This window comes from Gracilinanus agilis, chromosome 3 (assembly GCF_016433145.1).
Source record: "Gracilinanus agilis isolate LMUSP501 chromosome 3, AgileGrace, whole genome shotgun sequence".
NCBI lineage: Eukaryota > Metazoa > Chordata > Mammalia > Didelphimorphia > Didelphidae > Gracilinanus > Gracilinanus agilis.
Genome location: NC_058132.1, coordinates 151885923 through 151909613, shown reverse-complemented (window position 1 = coordinate 151909613; position 23691 = coordinate 151885923). Strand labels below are relative to the sequence as shown.

At 36.9% G+C, this 23691-nt stretch overlaps 1 protein-coding gene across 1 annotated transcript in view; it reads left to right on the top strand.

Moving 5' to 3' along the window:
* The first annotated feature begins 4526 nt into the window (after positions 1-4526).
* The window catches only part of JAM3 (junctional adhesion molecule 3), a 94298-nt gene continuing 75133 nt past the window's right edge, over positions 4527-23691 (top strand). Inside the window, exon 1 of the mRNA XM_044668322.1 lies at positions 4527-4594. Coding sequence (XP_044524257.1) covers positions 4527-4594 — 68 coding nt within the window. The remainder of the gene's footprint in view (positions 4595-23691) is intronic.

Below are 23691 nucleotides of genomic sequence, written 5' to 3'. Positions count from 1 at the left end.
TATTGTGGTCATCAGTTTTTAAAATATTATAGCTTAAGTCAAAATGACTTTTAGCAGCTTTTATTTACAAAGAGGTAGAAAGGGTGAAAGTATAAAATGTAGATAAAGAGACAGATTCCTAACAAGCCTACCAGTGATTCTCCATTGAAGTCAGGCTCAACCCCAGCAGGGATTTCCCCAAGTTCAATCACCACTTGGATTTCCCAGTAATCCTCAGCCAGAAGTCCAGGTGGTGTTTTTGGCCAGAGTTCCACCAACACAGCCTCCTCTAAAGCCAAGGCAGGAATCTCAACCACTTACTCCAAACACCAGGAAAGGAATGAACCATAGACCATGCTGGTCTCTTCTTTTATGCTTCTTTTTCCACACACTCCTCCTCTTCACAGAAACCAATTGTAATCTTTCAAATTGCCTAGCACTGCGGGGGGGAGGGGGGGGACAGGGGGGAAAGAGGACAGTGGCCTTCAGAGATGTGAGCTTACTCTAGTAAGTGACTTTTTAACTCTCATACTAAATGGTAAGTAGGGGTGCTTTGAGTTCTTGATTTGACTAGCTAAAAATAGACAGGGGAGAGTTAATCCTATCTTCACAGCCCAAAGGGGAGGAAAGTGAAATGTGGCTGGAAAGATATATTATAGATTATGGAGTACCTCAGATGCAGGCTCATAAAGGTTGTATTTTATCCTAGGAGAAATGAGGGATAGAAGTTTCTGTCTGTGCCTTTGGAAGATTACTTTGGCATCCCTGGGAAGGACAGGCTGAAAAGGAGATGCACATATTCAAAAGGACTAAACAATAAAAGCCCTCAATATAATAAAAATATACCTCATTGATCATGGTTTTAATATATTAGGGTAGTTATTTAGACTCATGAAGTTACTATATATGTTGTCCATTCCCAGAATATTGAAATGTTGAGTGTTTTAATGTTAGGGATTTCCAAAGGATAAATAATTTCAATAATGTATTATATATACATTTTGGCATTTTCTGTGCATCTGGTTCATTCTCAATTATATTCTCTTTACTCTTTCACCACTTGTCTTCATATCACTTTTACATTTGCCTTTTTAAATCTTAGCTTCAATTACTTCTCACATATCTTTGCATTTTCTAGAGTCAGACTGCCTATTTTCATTCATATTAAAACTTATATTGGTTATACAATTTTTTAAAATCAACATTACATTTGTTCTGTCACAGAAATTACTCAAACAAGAATTTATTAAATATCTACTATGTGCTTGGTACTATACTAGCCAATGTGGATGCAAAAACAAAGGTGAAACAGTGCTTGTCCTTATGTAACTTATACTGATTTTAAAATTTTATGATAGCATTACAGAAATTTAATGTTTCTCTTAAATTAAATAACATTAAATTCTCATACATGATCTTTTGAAGGTATAATTGCACTAATATCTCTCTTGCCACAATGAAATGACCTCTTTGTGCAGTATTTTTTTTCAGAGTTTAAATGCTGAAAATGATCTTAGATCACCTGGTCTAACTTTCTATTCACTACAGACAAAATGGAGCAATATAAAGAGTGTGCCTAAAGCCTTAGGGCACTTTAAAATTTTAATAGCTTAAAACTCCATTAAGATTTTTGAGGTATTTTGTGTAACATGTAGTCTCAGACATTCTCTGTTTTGTTTATGCTTTAAAATGAAATTTCATATCCTTCCATCTGAGTTGGATTTACACTGAGTTAATCAGGGGATTCTTGAATGTATACATTTGTATAACTGGATACATGAGCTTCTGAATTTTGTCTCCTCCCTTCCCAAATCCATAGCCTCGAAATTCATTCGGTATCTATGGTTACCGCACATGCACGCCCCTTTCTTGTACGTGGATCACCCTCCTCCCCTCCCTTCTTCCAAGTTCATTGAAAAGGCTTCCCATGTGCCAGAGACGAGAGCATCCCCGAATCCATGGTAACCAGACTCCAGCATCTCCGGTTACCTCGGAGACGGCGCTGCTAGGTCCTGCGGTCGCTATGGTAGTTGGGGGCGGGTCGATCGGTTCTAGGGGCGGGCTGGGCGCAGGCGCAGGGCAGAAGCGACTCCTTACCGGAGTCGTGGCTCGGCTCTGGCGGTCCCTCAGTTTGTATCCTTCGACATGGCGCTGAGCCGGCTGTTGCCCCTCCGCCTCTGCCCTGGGCCGTCCCTGCTCGTCCTGCTGCTGTTCGTGCGGAGTGAGTCCGGGCGTTCCAGGCGGAGGGAGAGTCGGGTCTGGGAAAGGAGAGGGTACAGAGGAGGAGGAAAAAGGGGTCGGGAGCAGAGCGGGCCCGGGGTGGCTCGGGAATGAGAATAACCGGGCGGAAAAAAATAACAAAAACAACGGTCCGAGAGGGAGTAACGGTCCCGGGCGGAGTAACGGTCCGCGCGCGCGCACGCCGGGTCGGCGCCGCGTGGACACTGCAGCCTCCCACCCGGAGGTGGGCGTCCGGAGAGTGGAGGAGCTGGGAGGCAAAGGGGCGCAGCTGGGGGCCACAGGGTAATGGGGGGAATGGGAGGGACACTCACGCTTTCAGGGAAAGTGCGAGTGATGCCCCGGGTTAGTAGGAAAAGGTGGAAGAGTCTTCTGGAAAAGAAAGAGGGGGGTCGATTTTAGTACTGAGGAGAAGGGGCCGTCGTGCCCGCAGAGTGGTGGGCCAGTGAGGGTCATGCCCCTCAGATAAGCTGAAATGCAGGACCCCAGACATAGCCTCTCTTCCCCTTTGCCCTGTATGCCATATAGGTCTGGGAAGTCTGCTTGTGTATTCTGTAAACAGAACTCAGATCTGCACCCACCACACAGACATATGTCATCAGGACTCAGGGGACAGTTTTGTCGATTTTTACCCTGTCCTGGTTGGAGAACCCATACAATCCATTTGAAAGGATTCCCAGTTACCTCTTAGGAAGGTAACAAACAAAGCTATAGATATAAAGTTGTAATCTATCCTATGTATAGACTATGTAGAGATAATACATATACTTATAGAAATAATAGTCTATAGATATGTTGGTTACATGTCTATAATTTAGAATCTCTGTTTTTTTCCCTCACTCCATAGATATGTAAAGATATATAGCTATAGCTATGTTTGTACCCTTCCTAAATATACCTTCCTATGGAAAGCACAGTACAAACATATTTTGTACAGTTTACAAAGCCCTTTATATACATTTTCTTATTTGAGCCACAAAATAATATATCCCAGAGGTAGTCAAGGGGAGTATGTCTTTATTGCCATTTTAGAAGGGAAGTGCCTTGTTAGAAATTATGGAGCCAGCTGGGACTCAAATCTACCACTTCTAACTCTACATCAAATTCTTTCCCACTATCCCATGTTATAACTGTTTTCCTCTCCCTCCTCTCCTGAAGTCTAGGTCCCCCTTTTCAGAGTGTTAAGACTCCTAAGACTTGCTTATTTTTCATCTTAGTCACTGCCCCTTATCACTTAATGATTCCTGATATGCACCTACAGAAAAAGGAAGTAATTTTTTTTTTTTTTTGGAGAGGGGCATAATGTCCAATTTGTGGTAGAAATTTAATTAGATATATTTTGGACTTAGAGATGGTGAAAATGTAGGAAGTAATATAGGCCTTGGTGTCAGAATAGTGTTTAAGGGTATAGGTCATATCCATACATGTTTTCTTTTGGTTTCCAAAAAACAGAAAAGGATAGGAAAAGATAAGCAATCATAGGTTAAACAGGGGACAAGGGTGTCAGGAATGTCCAGTTCCTGACTGTGGTGGGGAGGCCAACACTGAGTCCCATTCACTCAGAGGAACAACTGCCTATTGTTGTAGGGACCAGTCCACATGAAAGTTTGCAGTTTTTATTGCAGAAACGTTTGCTAATTCTGTTCAGGAATGAGTTTCACTTGGTCATTTGTTAGAAGATCTGTGAAGATTTTACATGACATTAACTCCTGTTGAGGTTATCTTTGTGTAGAACAGAGTCTCAAGAAGTGAAAATAATCATGTGCAAACCCTGGCACTTTTAGAACATAGTTATCTTTTTCTAATAGGGTATCAGTCAGTATATGGTTTCACACCCTTTAAAAAGTTTCTTCATCATTCAGAGGGCCTTGGTAGTTGTTTTCCATTTTTCATTGTTCTTAATTACCATTATGATATGTAAAGATATTCAAGCATACTATTCTTCATTGCCTTTATGATATGTAAAGATATTGAAGCATACTGTCTTGGTTCATGGACTTTGATATATCACATCAGTGCTAATCTCTGGATTATCAAATTTGGGAATCTTCAAGAATATGTGTTAATAAATCAGACATTTTTGTTAGGTAGTAATTGTAAATAAGCTAAACCAAATCAGCAATTATTAAATGCTGAGTGATTTTATATATAAAATATTACTTTGTTAAGCTGGTTACAACTACAGTTCAAATTTACAGATGTTATGCCAGGTACCTTTAAAAAAATGATAACATAGCAATTACTATTTTTTTTAATCTTTTGATGTCCTAGATAAAAAGTGTTTCATTTGGAATTAAAACTGTAGCAATATGTATCTCTGGAACAAGACAGTTTGTGTATTGAAGCTTAACTTAATCTGCAAATTCAAGATTTCCAGGTAAAAAAAATTTCAAAATCAGTCTGCACCCTAAATCCTGTCTTCATTATTTGTTTAGACTCTTGAAGAGGGCTTTAAGAGAATTGCCAACTCCATTGCTTTTCTGTATGTCTGACTTTTAGTTCTGTTTAACTTCCGGAAAGTTGAAGATGAGAGGATTAGATGAGATGATGCCTAAGGTTCCTTCCACCTCAAAACCCTGTGATCCTTTGTGAATAGGCAAGATCTTCACTTGAGTTAAACTTTTTTTAAAAAGGAAAAATCCATCTGTTTTGAAAGCAGACTGTGGCTTCCAGTCAGCTGTCCATTCCTGAAATGACTTGTTCATAGTCAACTGTTCTTGAGTGCTTTGGCTAGGGAAACTGAATGGTTAGCTATCTGAGATCTTCCCTTGAAAGTAACTACAGTGAAGCATTATATCCAGAAGAAACTACCAAACATATCCTCCTCCAGCATTATGAAACTTACCCAAAAGGGAACTAGACAGAAGTGGTTCAATACATTTTCAAACTTATATCAAGCAAAAGCTGTCAGATGTAGCTACGGAATGTAACAGAAGAAGCTGTGGATTTGGTACAACCAATTTAACAGCTGTTGTCAGAGAATATGATACCAATAAATTCCATTCTCTTAAGTGCTTTGAATTTCTTTTCAAGCACAAGTGGAATAAATGAAAGAAAAATGTGGGATTTGTGTGTGCCTGGGTTCATGGATGCACAGATAGAATACATCCAGGAGTCTGTTGGATGATGCCCTAGTTCTAGTCCTGAACTTAGCTTCCCTTTTAAGATCTGTTTACTATCAAGCAGATCGAATGTGGCATGACTACAACAGAATGCAAGTTAGAATATTCTGTACCTAGCTTCTGAGTTTGACTAAATATACAAATAGCTTCACCAGCAAATAAAGAGATTCCTGAAAGTGAATTTACCAAGCTGCACATTCCTTTACACTCAGTTTAACAAGGACAATAATTGTGGTGATATTTTACATAGAGATCCACTGCTTGTTTGCCACTTGTCATGGCTGGTTATGATATAAAAAAGCTCTTTGCAAATTAGGCCTTTGAATTAATATTCCCTTGGAGTTACTTTATGTTTATAATAGTAATATATCCTCCACATTACATTTCCCAATATTAAGTCTTTGTATATTTTTATATTCTCAACTCCTAACAAAATGCTTAACACATAGTAGAAACTTCATAAATGATTATTGATTGATTATGCTGAGGCTAAATGGGCTTTTCCAGAAGTTAATAGATACAGAGGTTAATTGTTTATTGATTCTGATAACCAGGAAAAAAGTTTCCAAATTTTTTTCATTAACTGAGGCCACATAAAGCTTTTTTTGGTTATTCCTATATATGTGTATAGAATATATAATCCTTTGCTTCAAACTTTCTATCCAACCAAATTTTCATGTCTGTCTCATAAAGTCATCTTTGAACCATCTACATTGTTATTTTTTTCTACTCTGAATTAACTCTACTAGCATACATATTCCGTACCACATAGCCTTACACTTGGCTCTTGTACTGCTTGGTAATATTCTATAGTTAATGTGTGTGTGTGTATGTATGTATGTATGTATATGTGTATGTATCTCTTCCTTTCCCTCCTCCCCAAGGTACGTGGCACAGTAAAATGCTGGTAGACTTAACTGGCTTTCAACTTTTATATCAAATTTTCTTGTCAACAGGTAAATTGTCTCTGCACCTAGAAACAAGCTCTGAAATTAAAGCAATTTAAGTGCGTGGTTTCTTAGCATAAAGATAATTAATACAAACAGTTGGTCTCAACATTTACATTTTACTATGACTACTAACAGATAGAATAATGAAAGGTTTTTACTTTTCCCCTTAATAGTTAGTCTACTTCCCAAATGTCTAGGGAAATTTTACAAGTTTAATTTAACAGCAAATAAAATGTGCTTGTTTATGTCTCCTGAGTCAATCAAAGTTGAAATGGGTGGGACTAACTTGGATTCAGTTGTTTGATCATGCATTCTTTCTGAATCATTAATGAAAGATTAGCTGTCACTAGCTTTTGGATGGGGGAAGGCCTCAAAACTTTCAACTGTGGCATTCTCATTAGATAACTTGCTGGGAAACTAGTAGGAACACATCCTAGAGGGAAGCAGTTGGTGAATCTTTGTTTTCTTCATCTTAAGGGATAAGATGGCAAAGGTCAAATTAACTTCCTTTGGTGAGAAATTACTTGGGAAAGGGCACCATTCTCAAAGATGTTTCCTGATATGAATTGTCAGCTGATGCACCCTTATCAGTTTTTCCTGCCCAATATAAGCTTCCTTACAGGATATCTTACTAAGGAAACTTTGTTAAGCCTTTAGGATGAAGCACAGATGTACTGAGCAAGGCAGAAACTATACCAAGTACTAATACAGCTGCTTTGTTTATCCTGGTTCTTGTCCTTAAGGTGTTAACAGCCATGGTGCTGGGTTATTTAACCAACAAATGTTTGAGTGCCTGTTATACATGTAATGCATAGTGTTAAGTATCTAACATATAGGATTCCAATGGAGGATTAAAAAAAGAGTATGAAATTTACTTTCTGCCCTCAAAAAGTTTATATTCTAATTGGAGAGAAATAACATATGTATTAAGAGATACCTAAAACCACCAGGCAGCATGCAAGATCCATAGGAATTCAGAAAAGAAAGAAGCTCATTTTGGAATGGGTTGGTCAGGGAGGAGATGGGACTTTTAATTTAGGCCTTGAAGTATGGATAGGATACAGACTGGTGTAGTGGATGGAGTACCTGGAGTCAGGAAGAACTGAGTTCAAATTCAACTTTACACACTTATTAACTGTGAGACCCTGGGCAAGTCACTTAACCCTGATTGCCTATTTCCTCATCTGTAAAATGAGCTAGAGAAGAGACCACTCATTGCCAAGAAAACCCCAAATGGGGGTCACAGGAATTGGACATGACTGAACAAGAGAAAACTCAGAAGGAAGACACATCAAGAAAGGGAAATGGCATGAGCAAAGAATGGAACTGGAAATGCATGTGTATTTGGGGATCAAATGAATCTGTTTAGCTGTAATATAGAATTTGCATTGAGGAACATGAAATGAGGGCTGAGGTCAGATTGAAGAGGCATTTTGTAGTGAATGATTTTGTGGTGGGAGCTGTTGAAGAACAATAATCGTAAGAATAGCTGACATTTCTATAGAGCAGTGATGGTGAACCTTTTAGAGACAGAGTGCCAAGTCCCACCCCCACCTTACCCTCTAGAAGACCAAATGCCATGCCTGTCTCCCCACCAGAGACTGAGTGCTGTGCCCTGGCCCCTCAATTACTGAGTGCTGCAGCTCACTCCACCCTTAACCCACACAGGAGAGGGAGGAAGCTCTCCCATTGGGCTGCTGGGCAGAGGGACGGGCGATATGAAAAAATGCCATTGGGCACGATGGAGGGGGGGGAAGGGGGCAGCTCTGCCTTTCTAGTAATGAACTCTGGTGGGTGATAGCACACATGCCCACAGAGAGGTCTCTGCATGCCATCATCTATGCCATGGGTTCGCTATTACTGCTATAAAGTTTTAAGGGTCACCATAGGCTTTATGTATGTTATTTTACTTAGTCACTTCTCTGATCCTCTTATTTTCTCACCTGTAAAGTGAAGGGATTATTAGACTAGGAGCCTCTTGGGTGAAATTGAGGCTCAGAAAGCTTGGTTTCTGAGATGCCTTCCTATAATGGCAGAACCATAATCACCTTTTGAGATATTTCAGGAGAGATTCTTACAGAAATTGAAAGCTTTGGAACAAAGGAGTAATATAATTAGAGGAGTGTTTTAACTATATTAGTCTGGTTGTACAGTGTTATAATCAGTCACTTGACAGATGTCAAGTTCCTATTCTGTGATAAGCACTGTGCTTGTTGCTGGGAATATAAAAACAAATGAGAAGATCCCTGCCCCTCAAGGAGTTTATATTCCTCAAAATACATATGGGGTAATGGTGATTATGCGTACATGTGTAAAGGGAACTGTGATCTAGACCAGGGATTTTTAATCTACGGCCCCTTGAACTTGTTTGTTTTTTGTTTGTTTTTTATTCCCTTACTATACTCTTAAAATTGATACTAAATATCTAGTCCAAGATAGAAGAGCAATAAGGGCTAGACATTTGGGGTTTAGTGACTTGGCTAGGATCACACAGCTAGAATGTGTCTGAGGCAATTTGAACCTAGGACCTCCTGTCTTTAGGCCTGACACTCTATCCATTGAGCCACCTAGCTGTCTCATGAACGTAAAAAAAGTTTTTTTGAGAATTATATTTTAATATAACTAGTTTTCTCTGTAATCCTACGTCATTTTACCTTATATATTTAAAAATATCATTAAAAGAAGGGTCTTTAGGCTCCCAAAGGAATCTGTGACATCCAAAAAAGTTAAGAACTCCTGGTGTAGGCAGTTATAGGGATTCGATGTCTTCTATTAGCAGTGCTCATATTGCCTTAATTATTATTCCCTAAGAGGTGAAAAGCTACACTGCAGAGAAAATGTGGTACATGTAAACCAGGGGAGATGGCAAAACAACATAGAATCATAGATTTAGAACTAGAAATATTAATCCAAACCTCTCATTTATAAGGAAACAGGTACAGAAAAGTTAAATGACTTGCTCAGGGTCACACAGATAGTAAATGTCTGTGGTAGGATTTGAACTCAGACCTTTCTGACTCTTAAGTCTAGTGCTTATCCACTAGCCATCTAGTTGCCTCAATACCTAGGTTCTGGTATGTAGCTAGATAGAGGGCTCCTTTATTTTTCAGATCTAGCTAGCTCTACCAGGACCCAAATCTGACTGGATTAACATCTCCTCCCTTCCCCCTCTTGGAATGTGTTGGGGAAGTATCTCTGGAGATGCAAGTCTGGAGGGTTCACTGTTCCTGGTAATGAGAGACAGGCATTAAAAGGAAAGTGAAAGACCACCCTGGATTTTTAAGCCCTAGTGTTCAATTGAATGGCTAGATAGGAAGAAAAATTGATATAATAATTATACATATTTATATAAGTTTGTAAATTATTTTATTTATATTATTTCAGTTGATCCCCCTCAACAAGTAAGTGCTATTATTTGTCCCCATTTTGCAGAGAACAAAACTGAGGCTAATAAAAGTTAAGTGATCTGCCTGAAGTTATATTGCTAGTAATTATCTGAGGTAGAATTTGAACCTAAATTTTCTTGATTCCACGTTTAAGGCCCTTTCGCACTGTGTCAGGCTGCTTTTTATACACATGTAACATTCCCTATGGAGCTATCCTCTAGCTCCCACTTTAATTGCTTTGCCTTCTTAGGGTTCTAGGATTAACCCTTAAAGGGTTTCTCTTTGATGAACAGCCATGCTTAATTAAGAGTATTTTTAAAATCATGTAGCCAGAACCTTTGGTATAGAACATCTCCCTGTTTTCGTCCCTCCCCTCTCCCAAATCCAGAAGTGTTCTTGCTCCTTGTACACACAATGTGCCTGTGGAAAATGGGCTCAAACTTAGGGTAGAAAAGTAGTGAATTACAAAAGTAGAGAATATTGTGGTCAGAAGGTAAATTCACAACTCTTGGGTTTTGGAAGCCTTTTCTCATTCTTCTCAAGAGTAGAAGTTATGCTCCTAAAGCAGCTTTTTCTTGAAGGTGGCTATCTCTATGTTTGTCCTTAGTGAAACATATTTTTTTCTGCTTGCATCTGAATGGAATGTCTCCCATTTGGTCCAGCCTCCCTATTAAAATAATCAGTGGTGGGTTGAGAGAGGTAAGGAGAGAAAGAAAATGGTACCCTTTCTGGATCTTGGTTGCAACTAGAATTCTTCAAACTGGAGCTCTTCCACCATCACACTGACACCCATTGGCTTGGAAGTGTTTCTGATTCTTTTAACTAATCACAGGATGTGTGGCAGGAATCTATATCTAATTAAAAAGGCACATTATGTAATCTTATCAAATTGAATAAGGATTTATTCACCAAGACCCTGTGCTAAAATAAAATGTAAGGCTAGGAGGGAAGCCAAGTTTGAGGGGAGGTACAAGACGGGCAAAAGCAAGTGGTTCTTCCAGAAGCTATGATTTTAGAACTACTCTTCCTGCTCAGTAAATAAAATGTTTATTAAAAATAAAAATTTTATTACAATTAAATTTTTGACTGATTTATTCAGTCTTGGTGTTTTGGGCCTTCTGCAATTAATTTGAGTGGGGTTATATAACTATAACTATAACTATATATACATATATATACACATATATATGAATATATGTGTGTCCTGTATATAGGACAGATTGAAAAGAGAAAAGTCTGGAATCCAGGGGATCAGGTAAGGGATTGTTGAATATTTCAGATATGAAGTCATAATCATTTGAACTAGGATGGCAGCAACGATAATGTTATGGCTTCTTTTCAGACATAAAGTAGGACTGGCTATGACTGAAAAGGAGTAGATGTAAAAAAAAAATTGGTTAATTGGGAGAATTATGGGGCTATTAACATAAACAATAAAATCTGAGAAAAATCCTTTATCCTTGACAAACAGTAAGTTCCATTTTAAACGTAATTTTAAATGATGATGTAATATCCAAATGAAATGTTCCAGTAGAAATTGAAGTTTCAGGGGTGGAGCTTAGGAAAGACAAATTTGAAGTCTTAAACACTATTTTCAATACATGCTAATAAAGTCAAACAAAATATGAAGTAACTCCAAATAGAACTCTAAAATTCAAATTACTTACATTTCTATTCATAATGATATGCATTTTAAAAATAATTCTTTGTGCTATTTCCTTCAGAATTATTTTCTATTTATAAAGTTCTGTCTTAAAAATTGCAGTTAATGTATATATTGTTCTTATCCCTCTGATTTATTTTAAATCATTTTGTATTGACCTTTCCACATTTCTTTGCGTTCCTTTTATTTATCACTTTATAGTAAGACAATATTCTATCATAGTTTATGGAATATGGGGACCTGTGACTTCTTATGTATAGGAAACTCCCTTGTTGGCAGGCCCCTTCCCTATAATTATATAATTATATTATTATTATAATCTCTTAGAGATTTACTAAGGACAAATAAGAGAATCAAGTGTTTTGATCAGAATCATGTAGAGCCAGTATGGTATATAGCAGGGGTCAGCAACGTATGGCTCGAGAGCCATATCTAGCTCCACCTCGCGACCAGTCAATCCTGGCAGAGCCCCAGGATGTGCCCCAGGGGGGGCCCTTCAGCCCCTGCCCCTTATTCCAACGCCTTCTGCCTCCATCCTCCTCCTTCCGCAGGCGTTTATGGCTCTCACGGCCAAAAAGGTTGCTGACCATTGATAGAGGCAAGATGTCTCTAGGTCTTCCTAACTGTGAAGTTGGCTCTAGCTCTATACTTTACTGCTACTTTTCCTACATAATAATATAGTATAATTTATTCGCCCATTCTCTATTCATTTTTATGTTATTAGAAATTAAGCAGATTTAAATAACTTTGTATAGATAATTTCTCCCTTTTAATGACATTTTTAGCATATAATTGCAGTATGAGATTAATGTTGGATAATATTGGACAAATAATATTATTGTTTTTGTGACTTAAGTTATTTTTAGGGTTTTTCCCAAGAAGTTCATTCTAGTTTATAGGTGCATTAATAAAATACACAAAACATTTATTTATTTATTTATTTTTTTACCATTTTTGGTACTTTTTAGGGCCAGGTTTTTGGGTTTAAGGAAGTATCTAAAAATTATTTTGGTGTATTTCTTAGATTAAGGAATTTGGGTAGTTTCTCATGTAGTTATTAATAATTTGTATTTCTTCAAAAATTGCCTATTCCCCTTTTCCCATATCTCTGTTGGGGAAAAGGTATATGTTATGGAAGGTCAAATATTGAATCGAAAACTTAAATAGTAGACAGAATTCAGTGGAAAAGTACCTGAGGTTAGGAAAGACCGAAGGCAAAAGGAGAAGGGGATGGGCAGAGGATGAGATGTATGGATAGAGTCATAGAAACAATGAATATAAATTTCGACAGACTTTGAGAGATGGTAAAGAACTGAAGGGCCTAGTGTACTAGTCCCACGGGGTCACAGAGTCAGACACCACTGAACAAGATGAAATATATTTGTACACATATATTGTTCAGTTTTCTCTACCTCTTCATGGCCCTGTGGACCATATCATGGCAATACTGTCCATTGGATTTTCTTGGCAAAAGTACTGGAGTAATCTGCCATTCCCTTCTCCATTTTGCGTGTGTGTGTGTGTGTGTGTGTGTGTGTGTGTGTGTGTATGTATGTATTTTACATGCAAATACATTCACACACATATAGTATTGTGTATGTGTATATGTGTTTATATCCATATACAGTGTTCCCTTTTAGATGTCAGGCCTCTATAAGAGATAGTTACAGACTTAGTTTTTTCTCAATCTCTTTTCTCTTTAGAAATAATCACTTTTCTGTGCAAAACACTTATATTATTATAAAATAAAATCCATCTACTTTAATAATTTCTTCACAAATGGAAAAAATCCATTAGATGTAAATTTTGAGAGAAATTGATCTGTAATTCTCTGAGTAGTTTGAAGCCATAAACAAGAATGGAATTTTCAAGGGAGAGAGTGAAGAGTCAAAGGGAATAAATAATTTTGAGTACTCAAATCTCTCACCTCCTTCGTTCCTCCATATCCATTCTGTTGCCCAGATCTGATGATTCTACCTTCATAACATTTTTTGTAAAAGCACCCTACCCTCCTCTAACACTGCAACCACCCTGTTATAGGCCCTTATCTCCTCACATCTGGACTATTGCAATAGCCTATTGGTCTCCCTGACACCAGTCTTTCTCCACTCGTCCTCTACTCAGCTACCAAAGCTCAGGTCTGATGTCATTCCCCCTATTGGTAAACCTCAGTGTCTCCTTTGTTGCATCCAGGATCAAATATTAAAATCTTCTGGCATTCAAAGCCTTGCATAACTTTATCTCCTTGCTGTTTCTCAAAAAAGATATTCTGTCTTGCAACTCTGGACTTTTTCACTGGCTGTCCTCCATACACCTGGAATACTCTCCTCTCCTGTGTTCCTTGGTTTCCTTCCAGTGCCATCCAAAAGCTTAACCTTATACAGGAAGCCCTCTTAATTCTAATACTTTCCTTATATTGACTATTTCCAATTTATCTTATAGATATAGCTTGCTTGTACATAATTGTTTGCATGCTGTTTCCCCCATTAGACTGAACTTCTTGAGAGCAGAGATCGTCTTTTACCTTTCATTGTACCCCAAGTGCTTAACCTGGTTCCTGATACTTATTAAATGTTTATTGACTGACTTATCCAGATTTATAGAGCAAGAGAATTAAGAGCCAATGAGGAAGACAACTAGGTGGTTCAGTGGATTGAGAGCCAGGCCTAGGGATAGGAGATCCTGAGTTAAAATTTGACCTCAGACACTGGGCAAGACACTTAACCCTAATTTGCTTCATCCTTACTGCTTTTTTGTCTTAGAACCAATACTTAGTATTGATTCTAAGATAGAAAGTAAAGGCTTAAATTTGTTTTTGTTTTTTCAGAGTCAATGAGGAAGATAAAGAAGTGGTTAATAATAGTGGTGATTAATATGTATTGTTTTGCAAAGTTCTTCACATACATTATCTCATGATATAGGAAGAGAATATCACGACTGATACTTTTTGAAGGCACATTTAAATTGTGACAGATTTAGGTACAATTTAAACAAAAATATCCTGTCTATAAGGGAAGTTTATAATGTGTTATCTCTTTTTTTCCTTCTCTAAGAAAAAGATTTATTGGTTTCTTTTGGTTTTCACATCACATTTCTCATTAAACCCTCAGCTTTATTGAACCCTCTCTTGTGACAAAGGAAAAACAATTAAGCAAAAATACCACACAGGGACTGTATCTAGCAGGATATTCAACATTCTAAACCTGTAGTTATTCAGCTCTCAACTGAGAGGATGAAAGTGTTTGATCATCTCTTTTCTGGGACCAAGATTTGTCACTGCAATTACATAATGCATTTTCCAAAACTGCTGTAAAATGTTCTTTCTTTGGTGGTGTTTCTAGAAAGTGGTAGTTATGGGAGACAATCTCTTGGTTCCATTTAGCCCCAAGAGTGTATTATCGTCCCTAATTCAACCTCTTAAATAAGCATTTACTCTGTAAAGTACAATGATAAAAACATTGCCTCAAAGCCTGAAGAATTATATTCTATCTACTTAGAGCAACCACCTAGAACAACAAGTAACAATTCAGCAAATCTCAAAGAAGCAAAACCCAGAAGCAGCCTGCCCGTTAGCCCTGAAGACTGACTTCAAAATAGTAATAATAAAATAATAATTATTAATATTTATATAGCATAGACTGTGTGCCAGGCACCATGCAACATATTAAATATGTTATCTCCATTTGATTCTTATAACAACCCTGAGGCATAGGTGACATTACTATTCCCATTTAAAATGAGGACACTGGCAAACAAAAGTTAAGTAGCTTGCCCAAGGGTCATACAGCTGATAAAGTGTCTGAATCTGGATTTGAATTCAGGTCTTACTAACTCTAGACCCTCTATTCAGTTTCTTCTTAGGCACATAATTTTCAAGAATGAAAAATTGGTTCACTGAAAATCTCAGATGGATGCACTTTTGAGGGGAAAAAAAATCACCCATCTCATCTCTTTTAAAGATTCCATTTATTTGCAGCCTCCCAGCTTTTCCTCCAGATGAGGAAAGATGTGTGGTACTATAGAATTAAGTCTTTGGGGATTTTCCAGTCCCACCTCAGGTTGCCTAGCTGCATGTGAACATCTTTCACTGTTGGACTTTTGAGAAATGGCATTGCCTTTAATTCAAGTTACTTGGAAATGATCTAAAACCCACCTTTCTCATACTATGTATCACTAAAACATCCTTTATTCATGTTTGCTACTGGAGAGTCAACTTTGGCTGAATATTCATATTTGCTACTGCATTATTAACTGGCTGAATCAAGTGTTTTTAGAGGCACAGAAATAAGTTGTGATGAAAGGACACTAAGGCAAGGAGTATTTGCATGGCTTTCATTTGTAAAATGCAGTTACCATACCCTTTTCAGCTTTTTTTTTCTTTTTAAAGAATTTATCAGTTCATCCTTGTGAATAACATTTAAAATTAAATGAATAGATATCGGCTATCAGCTATCATTTTCTTACCCCTTATAGTGTGACTGTAGCTGAAATATTTGGGAGGATTTCTTTCTACTTGCTAACTGTGAAAAAGGGCCAGATGACTAATTCTATGATAATTCTTTTTCATTTCTAGCAGGATCTAATTTTTATTTTCCCAGTGAAGGTAGATTGACACTTCATTGGAATGATTTGATCCAGGACTGAAGTTGTATATTTCTAAAGCTTGGAATCTCATTGAGGTACAGCTTAGGAATGATTTTTTTCCTAAAGCTGCTTCTGCAAAAGTACTCTGTAGGAGTACAAAATAATAGGATTTCTAATTATTCTATTTATCCTTCTATTAATTTTGTTAAACTGGGCTTCCCATATTCTTAACAATTAGAGAAGTGATCATTTATGTCAAATACCTAGTCAAATTCTCTATACATTCTCAATATTTCTTTCTTTAGATAGATCAGAGAATTATGGATCAGATTCAAATTAAAAAGTAAAGTATGCATGCAATTTTTGAGAAGACAAGCCAGGGGATTTAAAAAAAGTATTTCATTTTAAACCAGTAAGTCTCCAGGGGGTCAGGATTGAGGCAGATGAAAAACAGAAATAAAGAGATGAAATTCCTGCTAGTTTTGGAGACTGAATTCCTCCTCCATCTACCTAGATTTCTGTTTATAATAGATGTTGATCTCTTCTTTTCCCTTAAGCTAGGGCAGTGGTTCAGAGAGAACAGGCCTCTAGTAGGTCTGTTTTATAACACTGACTTGGGGTTAAGGAGGAAGGGTTGGGACTTACTGAAGCCAGAACAAATATTTTCTCCCATCATTACCTTATGGTTAATATCCCACATGCTGTTTTCAGATAATGCCAAAATATTCCTATGAGTGAACTCAAGAAACTTTCCTTGAGGAGGAATATGTTTAGTTCTCTCTTTAACTCACAGCTTTTCTGTTCTCTGTCCTTGTTGTCAAGTTAGTTTTGCACATTCAAAATAAATCTGTTAAAAGTTTTGTTGCTTTCATTCCTTAGAGTTATCAGCACATTTTCTTCTCATTTATTTGTGAACTGCTTTTAATGGACTTTGGGAAAGAATATTAAGCTTGAGTTCAATCCCAAACTTTGACCTTTGTGATACATCCTTTTCAGCTGTAGTTGGATTATCATTTGATGAGCTTGATTGAAAATCTTAGTTTCCTGTTAAGATTGACTCACCATCCGGGAAAATCACTGGATTTGCCTTCCCAGATTACAAGAACAGGACCTTCTTTACCCTTCCTGAACATAGGGGACAGAGGAAGTGGCATTAGATCCTAGAATATTATTGATTTTTCTCCTTAGAAGATAAAGGTGTGAGAGCTTAACTTTGTATAATTTCACATTTTTTAAACATCTGGAGGGTGTCTAAGTACTGATCACAAGATTGTAATTGAGAGCTAGCAGAGACCTCAAAGACCATGCAGCCCCACTCCTTTTTCCTCATTCACCCCTACCCTAAACAGATGAGACTCGGGGAGTTTGTGACTTATTACATAGGTAAGTGTTAAAGGTGGGTGGGATTTGAATTCAGAGCCTGGTGTCTTTCCCATTAGACCATGTTCATTATACTCAGAGCATATAGCTTCCTATTGATTGCAACTCAGCAATATATTTTGCTTCTACCTCATCTATATTTCTAATTGCCCAATGCCTCAGTCTAATAATCCCTCTATTTCATACCTCAATCATTTCAGTAGCCTCCTGACTAGTCTTTCCTCCTCCAGTCTCTTAATTCATCTTGTATAATGCATCTTTTGTGACCTTTTACATGTACTGTTCTGTGTCATTTTCATGCTCAGAATGTCAGTAATAATCCATTGCTTATGAATAAAGTTCAGGCACCTGGCTTTTGAGGTTCTTAACAACTGGGACAGACAATTGCCTTTCTACCTTAACTCATATTACTAACTGCCTTTTCCATATTCTGTATTCCAGACAAACAGTACTATTTTGTTATTTCATGAACATACTTCACATTTTTTAGCCCATATACCTTTGCTCATTCAGTTCCTCCTGGAATCACAGCCCCAGTCTGGAATGTTTTGTCTATTATGATGAAGACCCCATTTAGATGTTATCTCTTCCTTAAAGTCTTCCAGGATGTCCCCTACATCCTTCCCGAACTAGAAGTGATCACCAAGAATTCCCAGAATATTTGGCACCTGTTAAATATTTATCAGAAATTTATGTTGCATTGTAATTATTTAACTTCATATTTAATCTGTCTTAACTACATTGTAAGACCCTTGAGGGCAAGATTGTTCCTTTAGGGCCTAATACAGTACCTTATGGTCTGTTCTACTTCTTCTTATATACTTGTTCTATTCGACCTCTCTAGAATGCTCTGCCCCTTTTCTTTTAAAAAATCATTTTATTGATATATTTTCTTTACATCTAATAAACACATCCCCATAATATTCTGCTACTTTAAAAAAGTGAAGCAAAACTACCTAATATGATTGCAACTGACAGTATTTGTTCATTTCTGTTCTTATCCTTGACTATTTCTTAAAAGTTAGGAAGGCCTGAGTAAAATTCTTCATATTTATAACACATTGTGATACAGTAATAATCCATTATATAAATATACTGCAATTTGTTTAGCCATTCCCTAGTTGTTGCCTTACTCCTTTTCTCACTTTTTCTGCATCCTTAACCTTCCTGTAAGACAGCTTGTTTTATTTTCTTATATAAAGCCTTCTATGACCATTCTAGGTGAAATTGATCTTGCCCTTCTCTAAATACCTTATAATAATTATTAACTATATGATTCATTTGTTGATGGATCATATTTTACCCTGACAGTTTTTCTATTATTATCTTGAATTATTCATACTTTTGTTGTTAGGGAAAATTTTGTGTACTTGTCTTCCAAACCAGAGAACATGTTAGAGGTAGGGACTGTGTTTTATGTTTTTGTATCTCTTCTGCAACAAGCATGGTGTTTTGTATGTAATATGTTCTTTTAAAAAAAACTTTATTGATTTATTCATTCTCGACTATAAAAAGGCATCATTTGGCAAAGAATATAGATTATGTCTTTCATGTTTATACTTCTCCTCTCTGAGTGTGAACTTTCACAACTTAATCTTCAAATATTAAATCTGTAGCTGTATATAATGTTCTCTTATTTCTACTCATTTCACTCTTCATTTTCTAATATAGTTGTTTATACAGTTTTAAAAATTAACCTGTACATCATTTCTTACAGTGCAGTAGTGTGTTCTCAATAATGATTTTGTTCAAGCAAGTATTAACTGATTTGATTTATTGATGGGGCTATTGATAGAACATAAGAAAGACAGTCTAGCTCTGATGAACCTTATTAGTCTAGATAAGAAACTGGAAAAATTATTGAATAGATATAAGATTTAAGACTAGAACCCTTAATATCTCTTGACCATTTAAATATCTTAAGATTTCCTCATTTCCTAAAAATATCTTTTAATTAAAGCCTTTTACTGGCAGATGAGAAATATGGTATTACTTTGCATTCTTATTCCCTTTGAGCTACCACATGAACCCACAGATTTGCAGGTAGGGTTTCCAGAAAGATGTGATAATCTTTGATTCTATTCTACCCTTTCAGCTATATACTTTTTACACTATTTTGCTTACCAGCCCTTACTGATGTGCTTCTCATGAATAATTAGACAGTAGAGATTATTAGCTCTTCTCAAAAATATCTACTAAAATGGTATAACAGGACTAGCTGTTCAGAACCTGAAGTGCACTTGCCTATTAATACATAGAGTCCTTGAGAAGAATGGGTTCAAAGTTTTAATATAGTGGAAATAAGACATGCAGGTAGCAAAGGTAGAAATACATAACTATTGGTCTGGCAGCCCTTTCTTCCTGCATAAAACATTCATGCAGCTCCCCTTGTATTCAGTATCTGCTCTCCTTCATAACTGACTCTCAATTGCCTTGAAGTTTCTTCTCTAATGTGACTCTTTCTCTATCCATTTGTCCCTGTTCCCCTCTGGTTGTAATGTCTCCTACTGGTCCAGTAGCTCCATTGACGTGGTAGGTGAGATAAAGAGGTTTTTTTTTTTCTTTTCTCCTCTTTATCTCCATCTCATTCTGTTATAGGTCAACCTCCTTCCACAAATGCCTCCTATGCTTAAATTTAAACTCCTCAACTGCTAATGGGCTTACTTCTTTTGTATATTGGCCCTAGGGATGTGAATGAGTCTCTGAGACAGTCATAAGTGGTTTAAAGATCTTATTCATGCTGTTAAGCACCTCCTTTAGATTTCTTGATTACATTCTAGGCCTTCCATGACTGTATCAATTGAGGGAGAGAAATAAAACCCCCTCTGTTCTCACTCATACACACACACACACACACACACACACACACACACACACTTTTTCTTTTTCCAATACTTTTGTTTCCATTGTATTGTTTGGTTATTTGCTAGAGCAGTGGTGTTAACCTGGGCAACTAAACTATATGTAAAGATTTCTGAAGCCACATCTTTGACTTAGAAAACCATGTAGAAACATTATTTATGTTCTATTGTATTTTTATTTATTTTTGTTAAGTATTTCCCAATTAGATTTTAATCTGATTTAGCTGCACTAGTGTGGATATTTGACACCTCTGTTCTAAATAGAGCTTCTTTCTAAAGTTGAATAATATGTTGGTATTCCTGAGCTACATGTCATCAGCTCAATTTTAGACTTTGTTCTTGCAGAGAAATCATTTACAAATGGTGTTGATGAGTTAGCAGCTTTCTATTCTTTTTTCTAAGTAGAAAGGAGATTATTCTGGAGTTCTGATTATTGTCCTGCTGAATTTCTGTAATAAAATAAAATGCTAGATTTAGGTTTCAGGAGCACAGAGTCAAAACAGATCAACATTTCTTTTTGACATTCCTAGGTCCTAAAAGTGGCCAAATAATATTTTTGGGAAAAGATTAGACCTCTCCAGCCTGGAGGAAATTTTCATGGCTAAACTAGTAAACCCTGAATAGTTGAGGGGTCACAGTGGAAATTCCAGCAGAACTTTAAGTAAAGCATTTGCCAATGTAAACTAGTGGGTTTACATAAAAAATAAACAATATATTACATAAATAGTTATTCAGTATGCATGGGGTAAAGTAGGAAAAATTCCATGTGACTCAACAGATCTTTTCCCTTTTCAAAGATATAAGCAGCCTCAAGGAGGGAATTTGCAATATTTCTTTGACTGAACTAAACGGCATCTGATAAGATGAAGGGATAATATTTTTAGGCCCTAAGATCACTATGCCAAATAGAGTTCAGAGAGTTAGAGAAATAACATTTTAATCTCCCATGTTGCAGAGAAGATGAATAAATGAATGAAAAAAAGAATCAAATGATCATATTGCAACTCTTTAAATAAAATGTCTCTTATCTAAGGCCAGTGGCCACTCATTTTTCAAGACCTGTTGAAATGAATCTAACCTCTTAAATTAGCCAAAGCATTGATATGTTGTAAATCTAATAATTAAAATTGTAACTGACTCCTTGCCATAAGTTTATATTTGCCTCTACCTCATGAATTGACTGAGAGTTATAGAAGTAGGGAACTATTTTGCCTGTATGTAGATGTCCCCATGAGAGTATAATAGAACCTTGAATTCTATTCTATCTCATTATAGACCTATAACAATGCTAACTGTTCTTTCTAACTTTACAAAAAAACTAGATGGAACCACAAAGTCCTCTTCAAGTCACAGTGTTTCAGGAGTTGGGGACCTCAGTTGCCTAAATGTAAATCATCCACCCACATTAAACCACTTTTAGTTCTCTCAGCCCTCCTATACCCTAGTCAGACTCTGCCTATCCTACCCATTGTACTCCGTGGAATTTCCTATTAATAGTCCCTTGGTTGTAGATTTCTTTATATTATTATCCTTCCATTTTCTGTCACCTTCAAAAACCTGGCTTCCAAGACAATGCATGTCTAGCTATCTTTCAGTAAAGATTGCACCTTCTTTAATGCCCTTTCATGTGTATTTACATACTGGTTCTAGAAGGAGAGTTGGCATACTTTTGTCCCTCTACCATCATTACTCAGAAATTTCTGTCAGCTTAGCCTCCAACCCTTACCTCATTCTCCATCCCAATCTGGCCAACCTTCATTCTCCTTCCTTCTCTTATTCTGATTTTCTGGTCTTTGCCACCATGATGTCTCCCTTTTCTTTTGACAGATTGCCTATTCAGTTATTTTTTGCCCTCTAATCTTCTATCTTTCTCTACCTATTTTCTCATTTTGTTATGTCTACAATTAGGCCTAGATGTTCTCTGTTTAAAAAAAAATATATGTGCATATATATATGTATATACACATTTTTTAACTTGGCCCTACCATATCCCCTCAGGTTATTGTTATATGTCTCTTCTCCCTTGTACATTTAAAAAAAATACACCTCGACTTTGCTTCTTCTCTTATTACTTAATCACTTGCAGTCTGGCTTCTGGTTACCAGATAAACCAGATAATGCTATTACCAGACAACTTGAAGAATGGTGGCACTTTCTACAAATACAGGGAAATATGGAAAAAGGGATGCTTTGGGGAAAATACATTGATTTCAATTTTAAACATATTCAGTTTAAGATACCTTGGGCTCAGAGGGATATGAGACTTACCATAATTCCTCTCTGAGACTCCTTCTTGATTCACTTGGTGTCTGTTTCTTACCTCTGGTACTTATTAGCTCTGTGAGCATGGGTAAGTCACTTATCCACACCAAACCTCAACTTTCTCTTCTGTTAAATGGGGTAACATGTATCTATCTTTGAGAGTTGTTATGAGGATTAAATGAGATAATGTATATAAAGCACTTTGAAAATCTTAAAAATAAATGGCAGCTACTGTTCTACATAATCAATTAATCTCTTTTATTTATCCCCAAGAATTTTCCCGTAAATTTGCTTTAATTTCCCCATGTTACCTGGCTCAGAGCTAATTACACAATAGTTATCCAAAGTATATTTGTTCAATTGTTTAATTTCACATCTGTTATTTTTTATTTTTATATTGGTATCTGTACTTCACTGTGTAGAAATTTAAATTTGGGTTGGGGAATGTGAACAAAGTTATAAAAAGGAAAAATATCAGAAAAGAACAAGATTTGATAAAAATCAGTAGGCAATAGAAAAGTTCTGTGTTAAGCAGAAACTCCCAGTGGAACTATTTGCTGGTTTTTTTTTCCCCAAACATTTATTAATATTCATTTTTAACATGGTTACATGATTCATGCTCCTCCTTTCCCCTTCGCCCCCCCGCACTCCCCCAACCCATGGCCGATATACATTTCCACTAGTTTTGTCATGTGTCCTTAATCAAGACCAATTTCCAAATTGTTGGTAGTTGCATTGGTGTGGTAGTTTCGAGTCCACACCCTCAATCATGTCCACCCCGACCCATGCGTTCAAGCAGTTGCTTTTCTTATATGTTTCCTCTCCTGCAGTCCTTCCTCTGAATGTGGGTAGCGTTCTTTACCATAAATCTCTCAGAATTGTCCTGGGTCATTGTATTACTGCTGGTACAGAGGTCCATTACATTCAATTTTACCATAGTATATCAGTCTCTGTGTACAATGTTCTTCTGGCTCTGCTCCTTTCGCTCTGCATCTGTTCCCGGAGGTCTCTCCAGTTCCCCTGGAACTCCTCCAGTTTATTATTCCTTTTAGCACAATAGTATTCCATCACCCACATATACCACAGTTTGTTCAGCCATTCCCCAATTGAAGGACATACCCTCCTTTTCCAATTTGTTGCCACCACAAAAAGCGCAGCTATGAATATTTTCGTACAAGTCTGTTTATCTATGATCTCTTTGGGGTACAAACCCAGCAATGGTATGGCTGGATCAAAGGGCAGGCATTCTTTTATAGCCCTTTGAGC